The sequence below is a fragment of the Trachypithecus francoisi genome, unplaced genomic scaffold (assembly GCF_009764315.1).
Source record: "Trachypithecus francoisi isolate TF-2019V2 unplaced genomic scaffold, Tfra_2.0 Lachesis_group5, whole genome shotgun sequence".
Taxonomy (NCBI): Eukaryota; Metazoa; Chordata; class Mammalia; order Primates; family Cercopithecidae; genus Trachypithecus; species Trachypithecus francoisi.
Window position 1 is genome coordinate 92,582,039 of NW_022681470.1, and position 21,806 is coordinate 92,603,844.

At 54.9% G+C, this 21,806-nt stretch overlaps 1 protein-coding gene across 1 annotated transcript; it reads right to left on the reverse strand.

Moving 5' to 3' along the window:
* Window positions 1-404: 404 nt before the first annotated feature.
* On the reverse strand, window positions 405-20,984 carry NTRK1 (neurotrophic receptor tyrosine kinase 1). The gene is made up of 16 exons (XM_033200649.1): window positions 20,653-20,984; window positions 17,376-17,450; window positions 17,005-17,076; window positions 14,825-14,893; window positions 13,440-13,585; window positions 13,042-13,184; window positions 10,123-10,255; window positions 8,242-8,568; window positions 7,597-7,652; window positions 7,215-7,317; window positions 6,574-6,720; window positions 6,017-6,147; window positions 5,657-5,829; window positions 2,878-3,118; window positions 2,098-2,256; window positions 405-797 (listed from the first exon to the last, which is right to left on the reverse strand). Exons 1-16 carry the CDS (start codon window positions 20,940-20,942, stop codon window positions 612-614), a joined length of 2,451 nt encoding a protein of 816 aa, XP_033056540.1. The 5' UTR covers window positions 20,943-20,984; the 3' UTR covers window positions 405-611.
* Window positions 20,985-21,806: the final 822 nt, after the last annotated feature.

The following is a 21,806-nucleotide window of genomic DNA, read 5'->3' on the forward strand; positions in this document are numbered from 1 at the left end:
CACGTTTCTCTCTCATCTGCTGCTGCGTGCTTGCTCTGTCCTGGATACACCAATACAAGAAAGACACCCCATCAATGCTCCCATCCTGTCTACCAGTACATCTAACTTCCACCCCTTCCACTGTAGCACCAGCCTTCCTGAACATGAACTACAAAGATCGGCAGTTAGGCTCTCATGGTCTGGGAAGTTTGACCAGAGGCTGCCTCAACAGCAGGTGAGCCAGGTGACCATGGGACTGGAATCCAACCTATAGTCAAAGGTGAGAGTGACAGGACCATGGAGTAGGGGTAGGCAACTGAAGGGAACCTGAGTGGGGAAGGATCCCAGAGAGCTGTCCCCTTACCTGAATCCCAATGCCTCCCTCCTGGAACGACGTCATCCCAAGAATTGGCAAGAGACACAGCCAAGGGATAATAAATATAATTGCTATGACGGAACCTTGCCTAGAGAAGCAGGAACATCCTCTACTCCCAGCCCCCACCTGTCCCCTCCCGCATGCTGAGGGTGAGTTAGATGCTTTGAGATCACCCTGGGACTGCTGGGGGCTATGGGGGATGCTGAGGGCAGGCCCCAGTATTCCGGCTAACCACTCCAGCCCCTGGGCCGGCCCCCTAGCCCAGGACGTCCAGGTAGACCGGAGGTGCCTGGGCCAGGGCTTGCAGCCGGGCGTGCACGTCCTTGATGCTGTGGCGTTGCTGGGGCTCCCGCTGCCAGCAGCCCCGCATGATGGCGTAGACCTCTGGTGGGCAGGCACGTGGCCGCTCCAACTCACGTCCCTGCGTGATGCAGTCGATTGCCTGGGGCCACCGGAGAGACAGGAGAAAGCACACTAGGCTGGGGGCAAGAGAGTGAGGCCAGCCCCAGTGCCCTCACTGAGGTTCCCAAGGCAGCTCATACCACTCATCTGGGCTTCTTAGCCGCTAATAACCTGAATGGACACAGTGAACCCCAAGATTCATTTCTGCTCTGACACTGAGAAGTGAGAAGGATTAAGGCTTGACTCTGGGAAGCTTGGGCTGGGGTAGGATTGCTTCCAGAAATCTGGGATCAGATGCTAAGAAGACTTGCCAGGTGGGTTGAGGAAGGGGAGGGGCTGAGGTATTTATCAAATCCATCAGTTTAGTGTCGGGGGCTGAAAGGAGGAGGAGAAAGGCCCTCTGACTCTCAGTTCCAGAGAAAGAAAAGAAAATAGAGCAGAATTGCAGTTAAAGGCCTTGAAAAATAGCTGGCTTTCATTTTAAAGAAGAGGGCAATCCCCACTTCTTCTCTCTTCTGTGGATACCACTCTGTGGGACTAGCTCTCCCAAAAAGAAACTGCAGCAAGAAAGATCAAAGTTAGACTCTAGGAATAACTGCTAAAGCAGTTCAGGAATCCAAAGAAGGAGAAAGGGTGGCAGGGAGTGATTGGAGAAGGGGCCTGGAGCCTCTTTTCCCCTTCTTTCCCCCTCCCTATTAGAGGACTTGGGTTATGGGCGGCACTAATTCCATTTCTTCTCTCAGTGCTTGAGAAAATTAAAATCTATAACCCTCTCCCCCACCCCACCAGCCTCCAGGGAGCAGACTGCATTAGGAGGAGAAATGGAAACTGACAGCTGCGAGCCAAGGAGGGGGTGGGGGCAGCTGCTCTGGGAGACAGAACACCTGGGGCCTGCTCTGGCTGTGACTAGCTAGGAGGGCAGGAGGAGGGGGTAGGACTGTCCTTCTGACAGTCTGACCTCCAGCCGTCCTGCTGCAGCGTTGGGCCTTCTTGTGCTGGGCTCCTCTTCCCGTGCTGGTCCCTTCCACTCTGATAATACCTGCTTAGGTCTACAAAATGCAGCTAGAGATGGGGGTCTGGGCTCCATGTACAAAGCACTTTGAAGTTCCCCCAGGGGCCAACTGGGCCTGGGCTTAGGACAGTAGGTGAAGGCAAGAATAGAGGATGAAGAGAAGAACAGAGCCGGGGTGGAGGGGACACAGTGTCGGCATGGCGCTGGAAAGGGACCCCCAACAGGCTGTGGCGGAGGGGCAGAAGGGGAACCGAGTTCCCTGAAAAAGGGACCTGAAGGGGCATGGGAGGGGGAAGCCAGCAAAGGGCGACCATGGGCCGGGGCTGACCTCAGTGTTGGAGAGCTGGTACCAGGGCTGTTTGCCGTAGGTGAAGATCTCCCAGAGCACCACGCCGAAGCTCCACACGTCACTCTCGGTGGTGAACTTGCGGTAGAGGATGCTCTCAGGCGGCATCCAGCGGATGGGCAGCATGGTGCGGCCTCCCACCTGCCGTGGGCGGGCGCTGCGTCAACTCCAGGGGCGCCTGGGACTGCCCGTCAAGGCACAGCTCACCCCTGCCCCATTATTAAAAATAAATATGCCAGGCGCGGTGGCTCACGCCTGTAATCCCAGCACTTTGGGAGGCCGAAGTCAGGAGATTGAGACCATCCTGGCCAACATGGTGAAACCCCATCTCTACTAAAAATACAAAAATTAGTTGGGCGTGATGGTGTGCGCCTGTAATCCCAGCTAGTCGGGAGGCTGAGGCAGGAGAATCGATTGAACCAGGGAGTCGGAGATTGCAGTGAGCCGAGATTGTGCCACTGCACTCCAGCCCGGCGACAGAGTGAGACTCCGTCTCAAAAAAAAAAAAAATTAAATAAATAAACAAACAGATGTGCCTCTCAGTGCTAAGAGGCAAAAACCGAAGGGTGCTGTTTCCGACCAGGATAGCAAAGGAGACAGAATCCCCACCACTGGGGGCCGAGGAGGTAGGCTGAAAACTAGAGCCAGTCAATCTCAGACCCGTGCAGGCATCCTAGCAAGGGCAGGCTCTCAGTGGTCTTGGGATCCAGGGAGTCTACAATTTGGAGTCAGGGGAAGGCGTTGGGGACAAAGGACCCTTACACGGTAATAGTCGGTGCTGTAGATATCCCTGCTCATGCCGAAATCACCAATCTTGACCACCAGTCCTTGGCCCACCAGACAGTTGCGTGTGGCCAGGTCCCGGTGCACAAAATGCAGACCTGCCAGGTACACCATCCCCGCAGCGACCTGGCTAGCCACGGCCAGCAGCTGCCCCAGACCCAGGGGGCCTGGAGCCACATCCTCCCCACCAACCAGCAGCTTGGCATCAGGCCCATGGGATCTGTGAACAAGAAAAGGAGTGGGGTAGGCTGGGAGGACAGAACCCCCAGGAGCGGCTGCTGAGGAAGGCGATCCCCAGCAGCCGGGTGTGATGGGAGAGGAGACTAGGGGCCTAGTAGTGGAGGATTGAGAGAACAGTAGAGGCAGCTGTCCAGAGGGGCAGGATGGAGGAGCAGAACAGGCGTGCCCACCTCCAGAGCTTCCACCAGAGACAGCTCACGGTTCCCACATCCATGCCTTCCCCTCTGGCAGCTCCTTGAATTCCAGATGCCCACTGGCCCCTACATCCCTTGCCATAGGCACGTCAGACTCAGCCCTTGCCAACTGTAGCTCAGTGTCTTTCCCTGAGCCTGACCCTGCCTCAGGGAAGGGACCCTCCCCACCCAGGCAGACTCTGAAACCAGGGAGTCCTTCATTGTCCTGTCTCTCTCCCCTTTGCCCTCAGTGACCAGCCATTCCTACAGGATCTTCCTTCCTTTTGAAGGTGTCCAGGATGCCTGCCTTCTCCCCACAGCGAACACTCGGGTCAGTCTTAGTCACTCATCTGTATTCCCCAATGTTCCTTCTCCTGAACCTTTGCGTGAACCGATCACTTTGCCAAGAATGCCCTTTCCTACTAGCCAATCTTCTCCTCATTCGTTTAGTTGAGGCATTTGTTAAACATTTCCAACGTGCCAAGCACCGGGGCTACAGCGCAGAGTATGATGCAGATAAGCAGGTCATGGCAGTGTAGTGTGAGGGGCACCTGGCAGGCACGGGTGGGAATGGAAAAAGCCAGGGAAGGCTTCCTAGAGGAAGGGACACCTAAACTGAGACTCAGCTCCTGAAGCCATTCGAAGGGGGCTGAGGCAGGGACGGGTAGAGTCTGTGTGTCTGTCTATGGAGGGAGGGAGGCCCAGTACCACAGGCAGAGGGAACTGGAAGTACAAAGGCCTGGAGGGGAGAAGGAACAGATGGTCCCTCCTAGGGGAAGTCTTCCAGACTCATCTCTGAGCATTAATGATTCCCTCCATTGATACCCCCAGTGTTCCATCCAGCAGTTAGAGCCTCGTCTCCCACAGCCTGGGCCCCAGATGGTGGTATCTCCCTAGCCTGTGTCCTCAAGACCAGCACTGAGCCTATGCCATATCTGGGAGCAAAGAGATAGGCTCCTCCCTGGCCTTCTCGGGCTCCTCTATGCCGATCCTCCTCCACACTTAACCTTGGGTCTGGCCTCGCCTCCTGCTCCACACCCTGCATGGGCTCCCTCCTGGTCCACACGATAAGCCCAAGACTCAGGGGTCTCTCCTAGCTGAGTCCTGCCACCTGACTGCATAAATGACCCATCACTCCCAAGGGGATGTTTGGGGACCAGATCATGACCATCAGCTGGACAACCACACAGCGCTTGCTCATCCAGAACCACAGCCCTCCACTGTCCCTCTTACTGGTGAGGAAAGTGAGGTCAGAGAGGAAAGCTACTTGGCAAAGAAGGCTCAGCTCGTAAATGGCAGCTGATTCCAAACCCTGGTCTTCTCCCTGCCTTGCAAACACTGCCCCATCCTCCCAGGGACGATCTCATCAGAAGATGATCAAGGGACTAGACCGAGGGAACATGTGCCCATCACATCAGGGGTTGAGAGCAGGGGCTCTGCCTGGGGTCACATCACCCCTGGGCCATTCACTACCTGCGTACCCTTGGGCAAGTCACTGAACCTCTCTAAGCCTTATCTGTGAAACAGGCACATTTCTCGAAGTTATTAAAATTGGCACAAATAGATAAACATATCAGAGTTGTTCTGTCCGAAGTCAAATAAAGGAATTTTTTGTAACTTGCTTCAAGTATAGATTGCAATATATGCTTGGAGGCCATAAAGAATAAATACATATTTATATTACTGTACAAGATATATATGTCCCAGCACATAGAATCATAATAAGAACGAATCATAGAGTCAGGTGCAGTGGTGTGCACCTGTAGTCCCAGCTACCGGGGAGGCCAAGGTGGGACAACTGCTTGAGCCCAGGAGTTTGAGGCTGCAGTGAGCTATTATTACACCACAGCCGCACTCCAGCCTAGACAACAGAGCAAGACCCCATCTCTAAAACAATAACGCTAATAAATACATTAAAATATATTAACAATAAATTATAAAGTATATAGCATAGCACCTGGAACAGGAACATAGAAGGTATCTGATAAATGTTCATTACTGTTGTTAGTGTCGTTATCTAAACTGCCACCCTTAGAGGCCTGGCCTTTGTGTGCCACACACAAATGCACATACATCCTCTGCAAAGCCCACCCACCCCAACATTTTAGCTCATGGCCTTTGTCATCACAACCTCCCTGACTACTGACACTTGTCCTTTGCAAGAGTCGCCCCCACATTCACACGTCTGTCTCCTCTACCATCTCAGAGCTCCTTGGGGACGGGAATGTGCCTTCCTGATCTTTCTCGGTGTCTCCCCTTGGTTCGAAAGACAAGCAGGGATGTCTATAGGGAAGGGATGACGGGGCCCAGAGGCAGGGGCCAGCGCTGAGGCCAGGTGCTGGTACCGGAGGAAGCGGTTGAGGTCCCCATGCCGCATATACTCAAAGACCATGAGCAGGGGGCGGCCCTCGGTGCAGACGCCGAAGAAGCGCACAATGTGCTGGTGCTGCAGCATGGTGAGCAGCTCGGCCTCGCGCTGGAAGTCCTGCCGAGCACTCTCCGACACCTCCTTCAGTGCCTGGATGGAAGGGGCAGGGACAGGACTGAGTGGGGGCCCAGCTCTCACTGCTGTTCATCCAGGGCAGCCCGCTCACCCCAGCCTCCAGCCATCTCAGCCCTCTGCATCTTCCCCCAATCTGTCCTGATGTGATGGAGCTCCTGGGGGTGGGACCCAGTCCAGCAGTGCCCCCTGGGCAGGGTCTCACCTTGACAGCCACCAGCATCTTGTCCTGCTCAGGCAGAAGGTTGTGGCACTCAGCAAGGAAGACCTTCCCAAAGGCGCCCTCCCCCAGCTCCCACTTGAGCACGATGTCCCGGCGCTTGATGTGGTGAACACCTGAGGGGGCTTGCAGAGTCAGACGGGAACCCCAATCTTGGGAGGGCTGGGGTTGTAGGGGAGGACTGTTTTGGCAGGGCTGTGTGTTGCACAAGGCTGCCCAGACAAGGGGCTGCATGGGGGCTGAAATTCAACCTGTGCCCCTTCACCAAGCCCCAGGTCATAGTATGGGGCTGCATCTGCCCAGACAGGACAAGGTGTGAGCTAGCTGTGACTCCGGAGAGGGGCTGCAGCTAAGAGCGGGGCTGGACTCAGCCTGAGAATAATATGACAGGGCTTATGGCTGGAATAGGGCTGGGGAGGGGTGGGAGAAAGGGAGGGATCGTTCAGGCCTCGGTCGGTAAGGGCGATGGCCTAGGGGCTTCTACACACACACACACACACACACACACTCGCCCCTGCCCTTGACCCAGCATAGCCCCTCACAGGCATCACTGAAGTATTGCGGGTTCTCGATGATGTGGCCTTGGAGCCCAGAGCCTTTGCCCTCGGTGGGGGACAGGGAGCTGCCACCCAATGTCATGAAATGCAGGGACATGGCCAGCCCGTCCTCTGGAGCCAGGACAGCCGGGCCTAGGGAGGAGACACAGCCACATGGAGAAGTTTGCCCACATCTTGGCCCTGCCCACCCTTGCCTGCAGGATGCCTGGTTATCCCCACCTTGTAACTTGCAGAGGAGAGACTGAGGAGCTAGGAGCGAGACAGCAGGCAGGGGGAAGAGGGCACCACCGCCTCTCCCTGTGCTGGCTCCTGTCCCATCCGTGGCCCCATGGGCACCAAAGAACTCCCCCGCCCCACAGAGCCCAGACCTCCCAGACCCACTTAGTGCTTGACTACAATCCAGCCACCAATTAGCAGCTGCCGCCTCTGAAACTACCTCAACACCAGCCCGACACACACTCACACAAGCCTCACAACCAGGCCTTCATTTATACCCCAAACACACTCACACGCCCGGGAACTCCCATGTGCACAGCCCCCCAGACAGAGACAGAGTGAAGAAGAGCCAGTAGGAAACAAAGCCAGGAGAACAGACAGACAGACAGCCCTCTGCAGCCTCGACTCACGGTTGATCCCAAACTTGTTTCTCCTTCCGCATTTGTTGAGCACAAGGAGCAGCATAGAAAGGAAGAGGCAGGCAAAGACGGCCAGGCCCACAGCCACCGAGACCTGGTGGGAGGCAGGGGTGGTTAGATCCAGGGGCTGCTTCTGCACTCTCAGAGCCGCCCGTAGCAAGCCATTTTTTCATCCTGCATGGGAGCCCAGAACCAGGCCTCCAGACCTGCCTCATCCTCCCCTGGGGACCCCTGCAGTGGCTGTGAGGGTGGCAGTCAGAATTCAGGCCAGATGGTAGTGACCTCCCTGCTCTGACCAGAAATGACGTGCAGATGAGCCTGTACCTAGCCTTCCGGTCCCAAAGTCTGCACAAGCTTCTACTTCCTATCTCACCCCAAAAGGTGTTTCATCCTTCTTCTCCACCGGGTCCCCAGATGTGCTGTTAGTATCTGTGGGGACACAAGGCAGGAAGGGTGAGCCTTGGTGCACACAGTCACCTCCAGTAACCCCCCAACCCTGGCCCCAGCTGGCCTTTCAGGGATCAGGTCAGCTGTACCCTTTGCCCTAGCCTCGGCTCCAGAGACCAGGCAGAACCTGCCCTCCACCTTGGGCTACTCACCCACTGGCGAGAAGGAGACTGCAGCAGGAGGGAGGAGAGAAAGCAGTCAGAGGGAGAAGGAAAACAGTGAGTCCCCTACCTATTCTGGGACTCATTCCTTCATGGGGTGACGGGGGATGGAGGTGGGCTGCTGGGCCTCAAGGGAGAAAATGCATGTGACCCTTTTCCAGCTGGGCCATGATGCCCTGCTGCATGGCTGTCTCCTCAGCCAGCCTACAAGGGTGGACTAGCTCAGGAGTTCAGGAGTCCTGGCTTGGGGAGAGGGTAAGGAGGCCAGAACAGCTGGACACCAGGACTCCAGACTCCTTTCTGTCCCGAACCAGGCACTCCAATTTCTGGGGTAATGGCTATAGCAGGAAGTTGGCTCTAACCCAGGTGGAACCCAGAAGTGGGAGCAGGGTTCAGGATAGCCCTCACACCAGGGATGGGGTCCTCGGGGTTGAACTCGAAAGGGTTGTCCATGAAGGCAGCCATGATGGAGGCGGAGGCCTGGCCGAAGGGGTTGGCAGCCAGCAGTGTGTAGTTGCCGTTGTTGACGTGGGTGGGCTGGTTGAGGCGCAGACACCCGTGCCGCACAGTCTCATTGGCCGCCGGCTCCAGGAACTCGGTGAAGATGAAGCTGGTCTCATTGAGCACGGAGCCATTGAAGAGCCAGCGCAGAGACGGTGCCGGCTGCCCATCCACAGAGAAGGGGATGCACCAGTGGTGCATTTCCACCGCCGTGTGCAGCTGCACACTGGCCGGGACTGTGGGCCAGAAAGAGCAACAGCAGGAGGTCAGGGCGCAGCTGGAGGAAGCCCAGCACACACCTGACAAGTCCATGGGCAAAGCAAGTAGAATCCGAAATCAAAGGGCCGGCCTGGGAAAAACAGGTCAGCAGGCCCTAGGAAATTCACCAAGGAGAGACGTTTTGAAGAAAGTTGATAATACATGTCAAATAAATCAGGCAGCAGGCATATGAAATGCAGAGGCTTAAAGAACGTAAGTGGTGGGTCATAAATAAGTCACAGCCCCACAGAAGTGGGGTACCAGCTTATGACAATTAAACATGGAGTCTTTGGTGTAAGGAATCTAGAAAAAGTCAGTGTAACCAAGCTGAAGAGGAGGGGTCAGGGGACCTAACAATCAAACAAGCTAAAAGCATACACAGTTAAATTTGGGGGAAAAGCCAGGCACAGTGACTTGCTCCTGTAATCCCAGCTACTCAGGGGGCTGAGGTGGAAGGATCGCTTCAGGCCAGGAGTTCAAGGCTGTGGTGAGTTATGATCCCAAAGCATTCCAGCCTGGGCAACAGGCTGAGACCCCATCTCTTCAAACATACACACACACAGACATACACACAGACACACACTTTTTGAAAAAAGATATGGGTTTGAAATAGACCCAATCTGGTAACAGCAAAAGCCCCTCAATGATAGAAAAAAAGTGTATGTATGCATAAATAAATACATACATATATACAATATAGCATTCATACACAGGAATACTATTTAGCAATGAACTGCATGAGCTACATACAGCGACTCCCATTAGCATGAATGAATCTTATAAATATAATGTTGAGTGAAAGAAATCAGATACAAAATAATACATGCAGTATGATTCCGTTTATATAATGTACAAGAACAGGCAAAACTAAACGATACTGATAGGAAAGCATATTCGAGAAAAATTATTTTTAAAAGCAAGGAAATGGTTGTCCTGACAAAAGTCAACATGAGATGGGAGAGTGGAATGGGATTGGGAATAGGGAGAGGTGTTGGGTGGCAGCGGGGAGGTCTTCCATGGTGCTGGTAAGAGTAGTTATTGTTTAAAGTATATATATTGTTTGCACATTTCTATGTACATTTCACAATAAAAGAAGAAAACTGATGTAAAGTAGAAGGTTTAAGGTAATTTGTTGGCTGACCTAGAGAAATTAGGCAGCGAGCCTAAAGAGGAACTCAGGAGGAGAATTTCCTCTTTTGAAACTAGGATGCGGGAAGAAGGACCCGATGAGGGACGGGCATGAAAAAATACTTCGGAGCAGTGGGAACAGCCGGGCATCTGGTGTTGAGGGCCTCAGGTAGCAAGGCTTGGGCAGGGGGCCAGAAAGAAATCCATCTCCGTCCCTCTGGCCTTGACGAGCCCCAGGACTTCCCCCAAAGGATCAGGTTTTCATGGGAATCTGGAAACAGCTGGGAGGGAGCAGCTGTGGAGACACACATCCCACCCTTTCCTCCAGCCCCCACCCTACATCCTCTTTTGAGGGAAGAAGAGATGAGTAGGGGCTGGGTGCAGGGGCTGCCACTGAGACTCACAGGAGACGTTGACCTGAACAGAGACCTCTGCCCGGCCTACATCATTCTCTGCCCAGCACGTCACGTTCTTCCTGTTGAGATCACTGGTGACATTGGCCAGGGTCAGCCCCAGGGACGGCAGAGCCCCAGATTTCTAGATCAGGAAAGAGAGGTGGAAATCAGAAGGAGCTTTAGCCAGCTCGGGGCTGGGGCTGATGTCTTTGGAAAGCCCCTCTGACTCCAGATGGATAGGAGAGGAGGGCTGGGAGGGAAGAGGAGGGAGAGAGGGATGGGAGAGAATGTAGCAGAGAATGTCCTTCCTCCTTAGGTTTGTTCATTGACTATCTCTTGGATCACTTTTTTTTTAATTTTATGTTTTATTTTTGTAGCGACGGGGTCTTACTGTTCTGCCCAGGCTGGTCTTGAACAGGGCCTCAAGTGATCCTCCCACCCCAGCCTCCGAAAGTGCTGGGATTACAGGCATGAGCCACTGTGCCCCGCCTGGATCACATATTTAATTATGTAAAAAATTTAAAATATAACCAATAACCTCAAAATAGGCACAAAATATCCCAAACTGAAACTAAGACCAGCCATCTGAGCAGCTAAAGGATGTCACGCAGTTAGAAACAACAGCAGCAGCGTCGCCTTCTGCAGCAGATGAGGACCATGGGCGAGGTTAGACAGGCAAAGTGACTTGATTCTGAATCGTCGTCAGGATTGAATCAGATTGAGTTTCTCTTCCTAAGAAACTGGATTTGTCATGTGTAAGTTACATGATCTTACGACAATTCTTCGTCTTGCTGAACCATGGGTTTTTTTTTGTTTGTTTGTTTGTTTTGTAAGCTGAAGAGGTGGACAAATTATCTTCTGACATTTTAGAAAGTGATTTTCACAAAATGATGAAATAATGAAGCGGTGGATAAATCTCATTTATCTGAAAACTTCATAAATGTGGAATCCTCTGACCACATGCCAGAGGAGGTATGGTTTCCCCAGGCTTCCAATGGAATACGTAAGTTCAAAGGCTCCAGTAGAGTTTCCAGCCTTTTGTGCAAGCTTTGAGTTCCAGCCACCTTGAGGGGAAGCCCTGCCTTGCCCTCTGCTTCCCTTGGCTGTCCCATCCCCTCCACTTACTGTGAGGCCAATAACTCTTCCTCTTGAGATGCTCTGCCACCCTTATCCTCCTAACTGAGGGAGAGCAGCCTCTCTTCCCCTCCATTTAACCCAGTTAGGGTGCAATTTTTTTTAAGAGATAGGGTCTTGCTTTGTTGCCCAGCCTGGTCTCAAACTCCTGGTCTCAAGTGATTCTCCCTCCTTGGCCTCCCAAAGTGCTGGGATTACAGGTATGGGCCACTGTGCCCAGTAGGGAGTGACTTTTGTATAGATAGTTTCTAGAAAACACAAATGGTAGCAAACATGTAAGACTCCCAAAGAGAAAGCAAATCCTGGAATCGCCCCAAACAGAGAGTTGATCTAAGGTCTCTCCATGCAGGGGCATGGCCTCTGCCTGGTCCCCTTTCTTTTACTCACTCTAGGCAGCTTTGCTGTCTGGAGGGAGAGGATCCGCTCAGTGGCTAGTGGTCCCTCCACCATGTCTGAAGTCTCCTGCTCAGCGCCCAGTGGCTCCTCCCTCAACATGGTTCCAGGGGCCTCCAACAATTCTGGGGTTGACTCTCCCACCAAAGTGAAGGCTCCCCAACTAAACACCACACTCCCAGCCCTCTAGGCACACATTCCTGGTCCCTTCATATCCACTCCTCCTGCCCAGGTGGAGCCAGCTTTTTGGGTGGGCACAGCCCATTGTCAGCTGCTGTCGACCTCATCAGCAAGGCCAACTGAGTTCCCTGTCGCTACTCTCATCTGCCCATCGCCAGCCTAAGGACAAAGAGTAAGGCCTGGGAAGGTGTCCAAAGACATGTCTGGATAACAGAGATAGAGGCCAGAGAACGCCCAGGGGCAGGCAGGACATCAGAAGGCCATCATGTCCACCTTCTCAGCTTACAGATAAGAAAACCAAAGTACAGGCAGATTAAGGGATTTTTCTGAAAGTCACTCCCAGAATTAATTAGTGAGAGAGCTGGAGCCAGACCTATGCCTCCCTTACTAATGCGTTCGTCACATGCCCAAGAGGATGCTCCTTCCAGAATCTCCAGAAAAAAAAGACCACGAGGCCCCCAAGAACTCATCCCAGATGCAGTACAACTGATATTATGCCTCCTCCCTGGGTCCCAGTTTCATTATATAGAAAAGTGATCAGCCAAGCACAGTGGCTCACGCCTGTAATCCCAGCAATTTAGGAGGCAGAGGCAGGTGGATCACGAGTTCAGGAGTTGGAGACCAGTGTGGCCAACGTAGTGAAACTCCGTCTCTACTAAAAATGCAAAAATTAGCTGGGCGTGGTAGTGCGTGCCTGTACTCCCAGCTACTCGGGAGGCTGAGGCAGGAGAATCGCAGAATCACTTGAACCCGAGAGGCGGAGGTTGCAGTAAGTCAAGGTCGCGCCACTGCGCTGCGCTCCAGCTTGGGCAACAGAGCAAGACTCCATCTCAAAAAAAAAAAAGAAAGAAAGAAAAAGAAAATGGATGTACGGGAGAGATAGTCTGTTGGGTTCCTCTCAGCTCCAATATGTAAGATTTCTGTGACCCTCTCCCTTGCAGCCAACACCATGTTCCCAGAAAGGGGTCCTAAGTCCTGGGGCTTCAAGTGTAGCCTGGGGTCCCTGCTGGGTCAGTGCCCACCCCGAGGGTGTGCATGCCCTGGACTGCCCTACAGCATAGGCTTGACCCCTGTGGGTCTAAACCATCTCTGTCCATCCCTCAGCCTCAGTGTGCTCTTTACTTGTTGTCTCTTTCCTCCACAGTGTGTCTCTCTTTCCCCATCTTTGTCCCCTGTGCTCTGCCTGGACCTCTTGGGGGCTGCGGGCGAAGGGCTTCTCACCATCACTGTGGCTGACTGCTCCAGCTCCGTGAGGATCCAGCCGGCCTGCTCCAGGCCCCGCCCCTCCACCTGGCACCACAGCAGCACATCGTCCCCCACATCCACGGAGGCGTTGGGCACCTGGACCTTCAGCATAGGCACACCTGGCCACCCAGGATGCCCGAGGGCCAAGGGGTGTTAGAGCTGGGAGTGGCCTCAGAATTCTACTGCAGGGCTGCTCCTTCCCCCACCCTCCTCAGTGACCTGGAGCCCAAGCAATGTCACTCCAGGCAGTATCCCCCAGCCTTTGCCAATGCCCATTCCCCAGGCCTTTTCAGTGCTTGCTCAGTGCCCTCTCCCCCAGGCAGGTAGGTCTCTTTCCCAGCCCCCTTACACCATCTCCCTCACCCAGCACCTACCACAGCTGGCATTGGGCATATGGGCCAGGGGCCCTTGCCCATGACACTGCAGCTTCTGTTCATGCACTCCGCCCAGTCCCTCCTCCTCCCAGCGCTGTAGCCAGCGCAGGGCACAGGAACAGTGCAGAGGGTTCCCCGACAGGACCCTGGTGGGCATGGGGGACACCAAGTGAGTCAAGGAAGGGGCCTGAGGGATCACAGGGATGAGAGAGCAGTTAGGCAGCAAGGAGGACGGTCTACAGAGGTCTTTCCGTCTGACTCCAGTAACAGGATGTTATTCAAAGAAATAGGCCGTTGGGAGGCCAAGACAGGCGGATCATGAGGTCAGGAGATCAACACCATCCTGGCTAACACGGTGAAATACCGTCTCTACTAAAAATACAAAAAATTAGCCAGGACCACGTGGCAGCAGGCACCTGTAGTCCCAGCTACTCAGGAGGCTGAGGCAAGAGAATGGTGTGAACCCAGGAGGCGGAGCTTGCAGTGAGCTGAGATTGCGCCACTGCACTCCAGCCTGGATGACAAAGCAAGACTCCTTCTCAGAAAAAGAAAGGAAAGAAAGAAAGAGAGGGAGGGAGGGAGGGAGGGGGGGAGAGAGAGAGGGAGGGGGGAGGGAGAAAGAGAGAGAGACAGAAAGAAGAAAGAAAGAAAGAAAGAAAGAAGAAAGAAAGAAAGAAAAAGAAAGAAAGAAAGAAAGAAAGAGAGAGAGAAAGAAAGAGAGAAAAGATATAGGCCAGGCATAGTGAGTCACACCTGTTATCCCGGCACTTTGGGAGGCTGAGGCAGAAGACAGCTTGAGCCCAGGAGTTCAAGATCAGCCTGGGCAACATGGCAAAACCCCAACTCCACAAAAAGAAAAAATAATGTAAAAATGAAAGAAATTGAACGCAGAAAGTGGAAGACAAGACAGCTGATAGCTGAGGGATGCATGGGGCTCCCTCACCCCAGGCTCCCCAGGATGAGAAACCAGGCAAGGGCTCTCAGCATGGTGACAAGGAGGGAAGGGCACAGCCTCCCAGAGTGACCCAGAGGCCTTAACTGCCCACCAGGTACACATGGACCCCTGCTGCCCCACTCACCCCTGTGCAGGGTGCCCTGGGAATGTTGTCAGATGTGCCGTGGACACACAGTGGGCCTATGATCTGCTCAGCCAGGCCCAGCACACACACAGTCATCCAGGCCAGCTCCCCCGGGCAGTAGCCCCCTTTACGGGTGGTCCTGCAGCCCCTGCTTTGATGGGGGTTTCACTGACATGCACATAGTCCCCAAAGAGACCCCCCAGCAGTGCCACACAGACACAGTGACCCAATGCCATCCCACAGACCCAACTGCACGTAGGCACACACACACTTGGTGCTCTTGTCCCTGGAAGTGCCCCCACTCACAGTTCCTGTAAGGAGAGGCCCTGCACAGTTTTCCAGGAGAGAGACTCCAGAGCATTGAAGGAGAGGTTCCTACGGGCGTGGAGACACAGCAAGACAGACCCCTTGAATGACCCGACCTCACTCTGACCCAGGGTGAGGGAGGGGAGGAGCCGAGAAAGAAGTTGACATCTGGCTCCCCCTCCCCAGTCTAGGCAGCCAGAACAAGCCCTGGAAGGCAGTGTGTGTGGATGGATGGGGCGGGGAGGGGGGGGGGGCGTGGTGGAGAGCTTTTTGAGTCCCACTCCTTTCCCTGGGACAACAAGGGTTAACCCTACTTAGCCCCCTCTCCAGACCCCAGGGAGGGGGATCTGAGGGAACAGCCGCTCTTCCCTCCCCCACTGCTTTGGCCCCAGCTGGCAAAGTGCTGAGACCACAGCTGGGGGAAGGGCTCCATCTGTGCTCCCCTCCCCACAGAGCCCAGGACAGGGCCAGAGGAAGAGGGGGAGGATTGAGGTTGCCACACTCCCTTGACCCTACCTGACCACAAGGAACTCAACGCACTTCCTCAGGTCCCCTCCACCTCCTCCTTCCAGGCCCTCCTTGGGGACTAAAAGGTCAGGCAGGAAAGGACCCACACCCCCAGCCCCCTCGTTGTAGGGATGGAAAAAGTGAGCCCAGCAGGGGCCTGGCCACACAGGAAAATGATGTAGGAACCCCAGTGCCCTGTGCCCTTTGCCAGGCTGCTGCTGCTGGGACCCTCTGCCTCTGAGGGGCCTATCCTGACCCCTCTCTTTTCCTAGTCAACCTAGAATTTGTGGTGGCTGGGTTGGAGAGGTACCAACACGTAGGGACCAAAGACACAACCCACTCTAGAGCCAGATAGAGTGGGTGTAAGTTCTATCCTGCCACTTACAGCTGTGTGACCTCAGTCCAGAAACTCAACCTCTCTGATTCCCAGAATTCTCATCTATGAAATGGGGGCAAGAACACTCTCTCTCTCACCAGGTTGACTGTGAAGATTCACTGACATAAGTATCGTGAAGTGTCATTGAACACGTTTTTAACTGAAGCCCCGGTGCATAGATGGTGATATGACATCACTTTATTTTGCTTTGTTAAATTGCTGGACACAGCAGAGTGTAGAGGACCCCGCATAACTCCATGAATATCAGCCCCCACCATCCTTCCCATCTCTCCGCCTGCTCGTGTTGGGGGACAGGGGAGCTGAACTCCCGCCCTCAGAAGGCCAGCTGGAGGGGCTGCAGGGGACTCTGATGGTCTCTCCTGCCCATCCCATGACCCTCTCTATCCTACAGCAGGGGTCCTCAATTCTCAGGCCACAGAAGGGTAAATAGTGCCACTGTTCTCCAGCCTGAGCAACAGAGGGAGATCCTGACTCTTAAAAAATAAAGAAAAAGAGAGGGACAGCAAGGAAGAGGGGCTATAAACAGGGTAAATATGTGGTCTGTTAGGAACCAGGCCGCATAGCGTGAGGTGAGCAGCGGTGAGTGAGCATTACCGCCTGAGCTCCGCCTCCTGTCACATCAACAGCGGCATTAGATTCTGTGAACTACTGCGCATGCGAAGGATCTAGGTTGTGCGCTCCTTTTGAGAATCTAACTAATGCCTCATAATCTGAGGTGGAACAGCTTCATCCTGAAATCATCCTCCCCTCCCGCACCATCTGTGGTAAAATTGTCTTCCATGAAACCAGTCTCTGGTGCCAAAAAAGTTGGGGTCCGCTGCTCTACAGGAGGGATAGCTATGACTCCCAAGAATGAGGAGGGTGACAAGTGGCAGACCTAACACCCCAGCTCCCAGGATGTCCTAGGAGCCAAGTCAATGCGTCCCTGGGAAATGGAGTCCAAGCCAGAACACAGGAGTCCTGCTCCTGATGCTTGCTCCCTTTGCACTGGTGTGTATCTGAGCCCTGGGAAGAAAGATAGGGCAGGCATGTATGAGACGTATCCTTGCAGCATGGACCATGGAAGTGAGATGGCAAGGAGGACCTCTAGCTGGCGGGAGCAAGAGCATGCCATCCCTGAGGGAGATGGGAGGAAGCCCCAGGAGAACGGGTGAGGTGACTTCCCTGACCAGGCTTGGGCCCCTCGCAATCATTCCCCGGGGAGAGCCAAGCCCATTAGCAGCCCGAGTCTGGGTGTCCTCCCCAATCCCCACTGCCCAGCACTGGCCACACTCACAGGTGACTGAGCCGAGGAGTGAAATGGAAGGCATCTGGCGCCACCAAACGGAGACCACTCTTCACGATGGTGCTGGGGAGGGGTGCAGGAGGATCAGTCCCCAGGTCTCAGCTACTCTGGGCCCCTGGCCCTCCCTGCCCATCCCAGCCTCCCAGTCCCCTGTGCTGAACTCCTACCCCTCCTCAGGCCCCTCATTGTTTCCTCAACTACCCTAGACCCCTCAAAGCCCTGAGCTTCCTGACCTCTCCCAGTTCCTCAGTCCTCAGCCTCTCAGGTCCTCCCAGGCACTCGGACTCTTGAGCCCTCCCTGACCTTCTGGTCTCCCCCAGGCCCATGCTGAGCTCCACACCCACAGTCCCCGTTTTCCTCACAGGTTTCTCAGCTCCCCCAGGCCCCTCAGGTCACGGAGCTCCAGATGCTGCAGATGCTGCTGGTTCTCGATGTAGCTGTGGGGAGAGGGGATGGGAGTCACAGGGCTCAGGCCCACACTTGAGTTCCCATGCCAACCCACCTGCTCCCTCACAAGACACAGGCACATGCCACATGCACATCACAGGCACACGCATATGCACCTGCTCAGACCTGCATACACAGTTACATGGCATGCACACACGAATGCATACATATGCACATGCACATGTGTGAGCACGAACACACAAGCGCACACACGTATGGATTCCCAGACACTCACACATATGCACACTCTCACATACCTCTTGCACACATGCACACACCCAGGTATGCACATGCACACACGCAGAGGCATAAGCATCTGCACAGATGACGCCATGCACATGCACATGTGCCTGCAGGAAGAGGCTCACACATGGACACACAGAAACACAGCTCACATCCATCTCTCACGTGCACACACACAAGTCTATTCTCACATTGTTGTTCTGCTTTTATATCAGGCGTGCCTGGCACACGCTCACCAATGGGAGGTTATACTGAAACACTTGCTACCACAAAGAGTCAAGGCTCATCCCTGCCGCTACCCCACCCAGCACAGACAAAGCCTGTGCTCATGCAAATGCATGTTCCCAAACGTGCCCGCCCAAGGGCCACTGCCCGGGCTCACCTGCACTCCACAAACACACACACACATATACACATACAAACATCTCTGCACCCCCATAGCCTCTGGCCCCTCTCCACACCCAAGCAGCAACCCTTACTCCACTGAAACCTCCCCTACCACCTTTTCAGCAGATCAAGCAAGAGGCTTAGAGGCTATCAGTCAGGGACCCCAAGGAGGGACCCAGGAAAGAGGAGAGGAGCAATGAGAGGATGCAGTCAGAGTGTTGGGGAGGGGAGAAGAGGCACAGACTGGCTGACTTACACAGCGAGAGAGAGACAGCAAGACAGAGAGAGAGAGAGGCAGAAAGATGGAAAGGTTCAATGAGGAGGGTGGGGGCAGAAGGGCAGAAAAACAAAGAGAGAGTGAAACAGAGACACTGAAAAAGAAACTGACAGGAAGAGACTGTCAGAGAGATAGTGACAAGTAAGAAGGAAGACAGATAAGGGAAGGGAGACAGCGAGACAGATAGATAAGGACAGATAGCTAGCTACAGAAAGCAAGACAGACAAGAACGAAAGAAGAATGAGTAGGCATTCAGGTCTAGGGGACGGCTGATGCCCTGGGCCCTGCCTGACTGCTGGATCTGACGTACCAGGGAGTTCCTGAGAATTCAGCTGCCCTGCAGTGACACGTTAGTGTGCCCCCCCCACCCCACAAAACACATGCCAGGGGCCCCTGACTCACTGCCGGTTCTCGGAACTCTCCCCCTCTACCCTCTAACTTTCCCTACCTTATAGGAACCAGGACCAGCCTAAGTGACCCCTCCCTTCCTCCTTTCCTCCCTTTCCAGCCTTGGCCCCACCAGGACAGCCAGGATCAGATCCTAAGTTTCCCTGTGGACTTAGTGGAGACCTAGAAAGTAACCTCCACTGACTACAAGGGAGGCCAGGTCCCTATTCTACCCATCCCCCAGCCCCTGCCCAGAAGGTTTCAAACTGTAGGGACCCAGGGAGGGAGTGAGAATGCAGTGGGCTGGCAGGGTGTGTGTGAGCTGTCAGGCCAGCGTGCTCAAAGCTGCCTCATTCGTTTGGATTCATAATCAATCTGTCTATTCGAGTCCATTATCTCCTCGTTAGCTCTGCGGGTGAGGGAGGAGGGAGGGGCTGTGCAGGCAGTGAGGAGGGGGTGTCAGGCTGCAACCCCACCCAGGGGGACATCTCAGCTTACCACCCTGCATGCCTCCTAGTCCCCAGTCCTGGCCTGTCCACTTCCCCTACCACTCCCATCCCTACCCTGCTGGACCCACTTGGGACTTGGAAGGAGTTGGGAAATGCAAGCCCTGATGGCAAGCACTCAGGAGTCTGGACCCCAGTGTGAAGGCCCAGGGTGATGAGAGAACTGGACTAGGACTGGCAGCCTGTCTCTCATGCCCCCTCCCATCATGCAGAGACGTAGGCCCAGATCAAGACAAGGCCAGACCAAGACAAGGCCATCTCCTCTACTCCTGGTCTCCCTGGAGCTATTAGAGAGAGATATTGAGTACCTTCCCGTTGATTACCATGAGATACCCGAGTAACTCAGTGCCAATTATTGCAAGCTGCTCAAGTAACTTCCAGACAGTGATGATCCTCACCTTGATACTTTCCAGCCCATCATTGCACGGGGCCGGGGTTCTTTGTCCACCCTGTAAACCCCAGGCCACAGGAGGAGGATTTTCTAGCAGTTCCTCCCCTCTTCTAGATGTCTTGCTGGCCATGATAGCCATATGTAATATTCAAGTATTTTCCAGCCATCACCATGTGATGCCTGAGTACCTCCAGGCCAGTCATCACTGCATACTCCCATAGGTTTCACCAGCTGCTAAAAAGTACTTCAGTATTTTGTAACCAATTCCTGCAGAATGTCAGAGTCCTGCAGAATGCTGACGATTCCTCCCAGCTTTGTGTACCAAAGGGAGGAGGGTCTCTCAGCAAGGGCCCTGACTCCCCGCCCCAGGTTGGAGAGGGAGATGGGAGTGGGGAGAGAAAATCTAGGAGGGGGTCCCATTTCCCAGATCCAAATCAAGGGGCTCTGGGGGAGGGAATGGTAAAAATGGAAAGAGGAGAGCTCAACCACCCAGCTCCCTACCACCTCCCACCAATGCCAGCCAGCTCAATCCCCAATTCCAGGATAAAAGCTGGGGTTGCCTCCTCATAACAAAGAAGTGGGTGGGGGCTGGCTTGCCCCTAGAAAAGGGAAAAGGTAGTAAGGGTGTGAAACTGGGGACTTCTCTGCTGGTAACCACCTTTCTCTGTGGGACAGAGCAGGAGCCTCTGAATGAGCTCCAGAAAGCGGCTTCTAGACGGCTAGGCTCTCTCAGACCTGGTCCACGGAGATTCCCCCCTCGATCTCCCTGAAGCCGGCGGCCCAGCTGCCCTGAACACTAGGGGACATCCAGGTAGTGACCCTAAAGCTTGCTAGGGCAGCGGCGGCTGCGGAGGAATGCCAGTGCACCGCCGAAAGCTGCGTCGTGCCAGCCTTCCGCTGTACTCGCCCTGCCTGATCAAGCAAACAAGCGGAGAGTCCGAGCCCTCGGGGCATGGCAATTCCTGCCTGTCCCCGCGCCCCCTCGCCCGCCGGACACTCACAGCTCAGTCAGGTTCTCTGCGCCGGGCAGGTGGTGGAGGCTATCCAGGGCCCCATCCCGTGTGCATCGCAGTCCCGAGGAGCCGTGGGGGCAGCAGGCATCGGGGCAGGGTGAGGCGCCCGCAGATGCCAACATCAGCCAAGCCAGCAGGCTGCCCGGCCCCGCAGCCCAGCTGTGCCAGCCAAGCTGCCCGCGCCGTCCGCCTTGCAGCATCGCGGCGGCGCCCGCCTTGCTCCGGCGGGGCAGCCGTCTGTGCGCTCTCAGGGGCTGCTGCCAGGCCTCCCCCGACATGTGCGCTGGGCGGTGTTAAAGGCCCAGCCGCCAGGAAAGGGCGGAGCCAGTCGCCCCCGCCCGCCTCCGCCCCGCCCCTGGTCTCCACCCCCTTCTCTCCCCTCTGACGCCCCCAACTCTGCCCCCTCTCTTGTTGGGGGCCGCCAGCGTCAGCCTTCTCCCCGAGGATCCCCCCAGCTCCGGGAGATGCAGAGGGGCCGCAGCAGAACGACTCGGAGGTGTCTGCTGAGGCCGGGGGTGGGAAGTTGATACGTTATTTCTCTCAGCTTAAAGCAGCTGCATTTTTACATTTGGGGAGGAGGGAAGATGACTGAATTGAGGAAAGGTTGCTGTCCAGGTCATCCCAGCCAGCCCCAGCCTCAGCGCTCCATCCTCACCGCGCGCGTGCCTGGGGGAGTGCGCATGTCACTTGGAGTAAGTTAGGTAGAACATTCTCCGAACTCTAGGAAGAAAAGGAAAAGGACTACCAAAGATCAATCGCAGAACCTGGGGAGGAAGACACAGACCGGGCGGAGAAAGGGAAGGGTCACTTGATCCGGCCAAAGGGAGTCCAGAGAGCCAAGACCGCGCCTCCAAGAGAAGCCACAGGGTGGCGCGAGAAGCCCGCGCGCAAAGGAGCTAGCTCTCCGCCCGGGCTGGGTGGCTGGGGGTGCGATCTGCAGCCCCCAATCAGCAACGCCCCAGGTCTCAGCTTCAGTCCCTGATCCCGTCCAGCCAGCGGCGGCCCGGGGGCAGGATAGCGTAAGGCAGGGCAGAGCTGACATCGATCGCCTCCCTGACAAGAGCATCGATTTATTCGTGAAGAAATTAATAGATCTCTTAGCTCCTCGGACGCGGGAGCCGCCCGCGGGTGGAGCTGAGGAC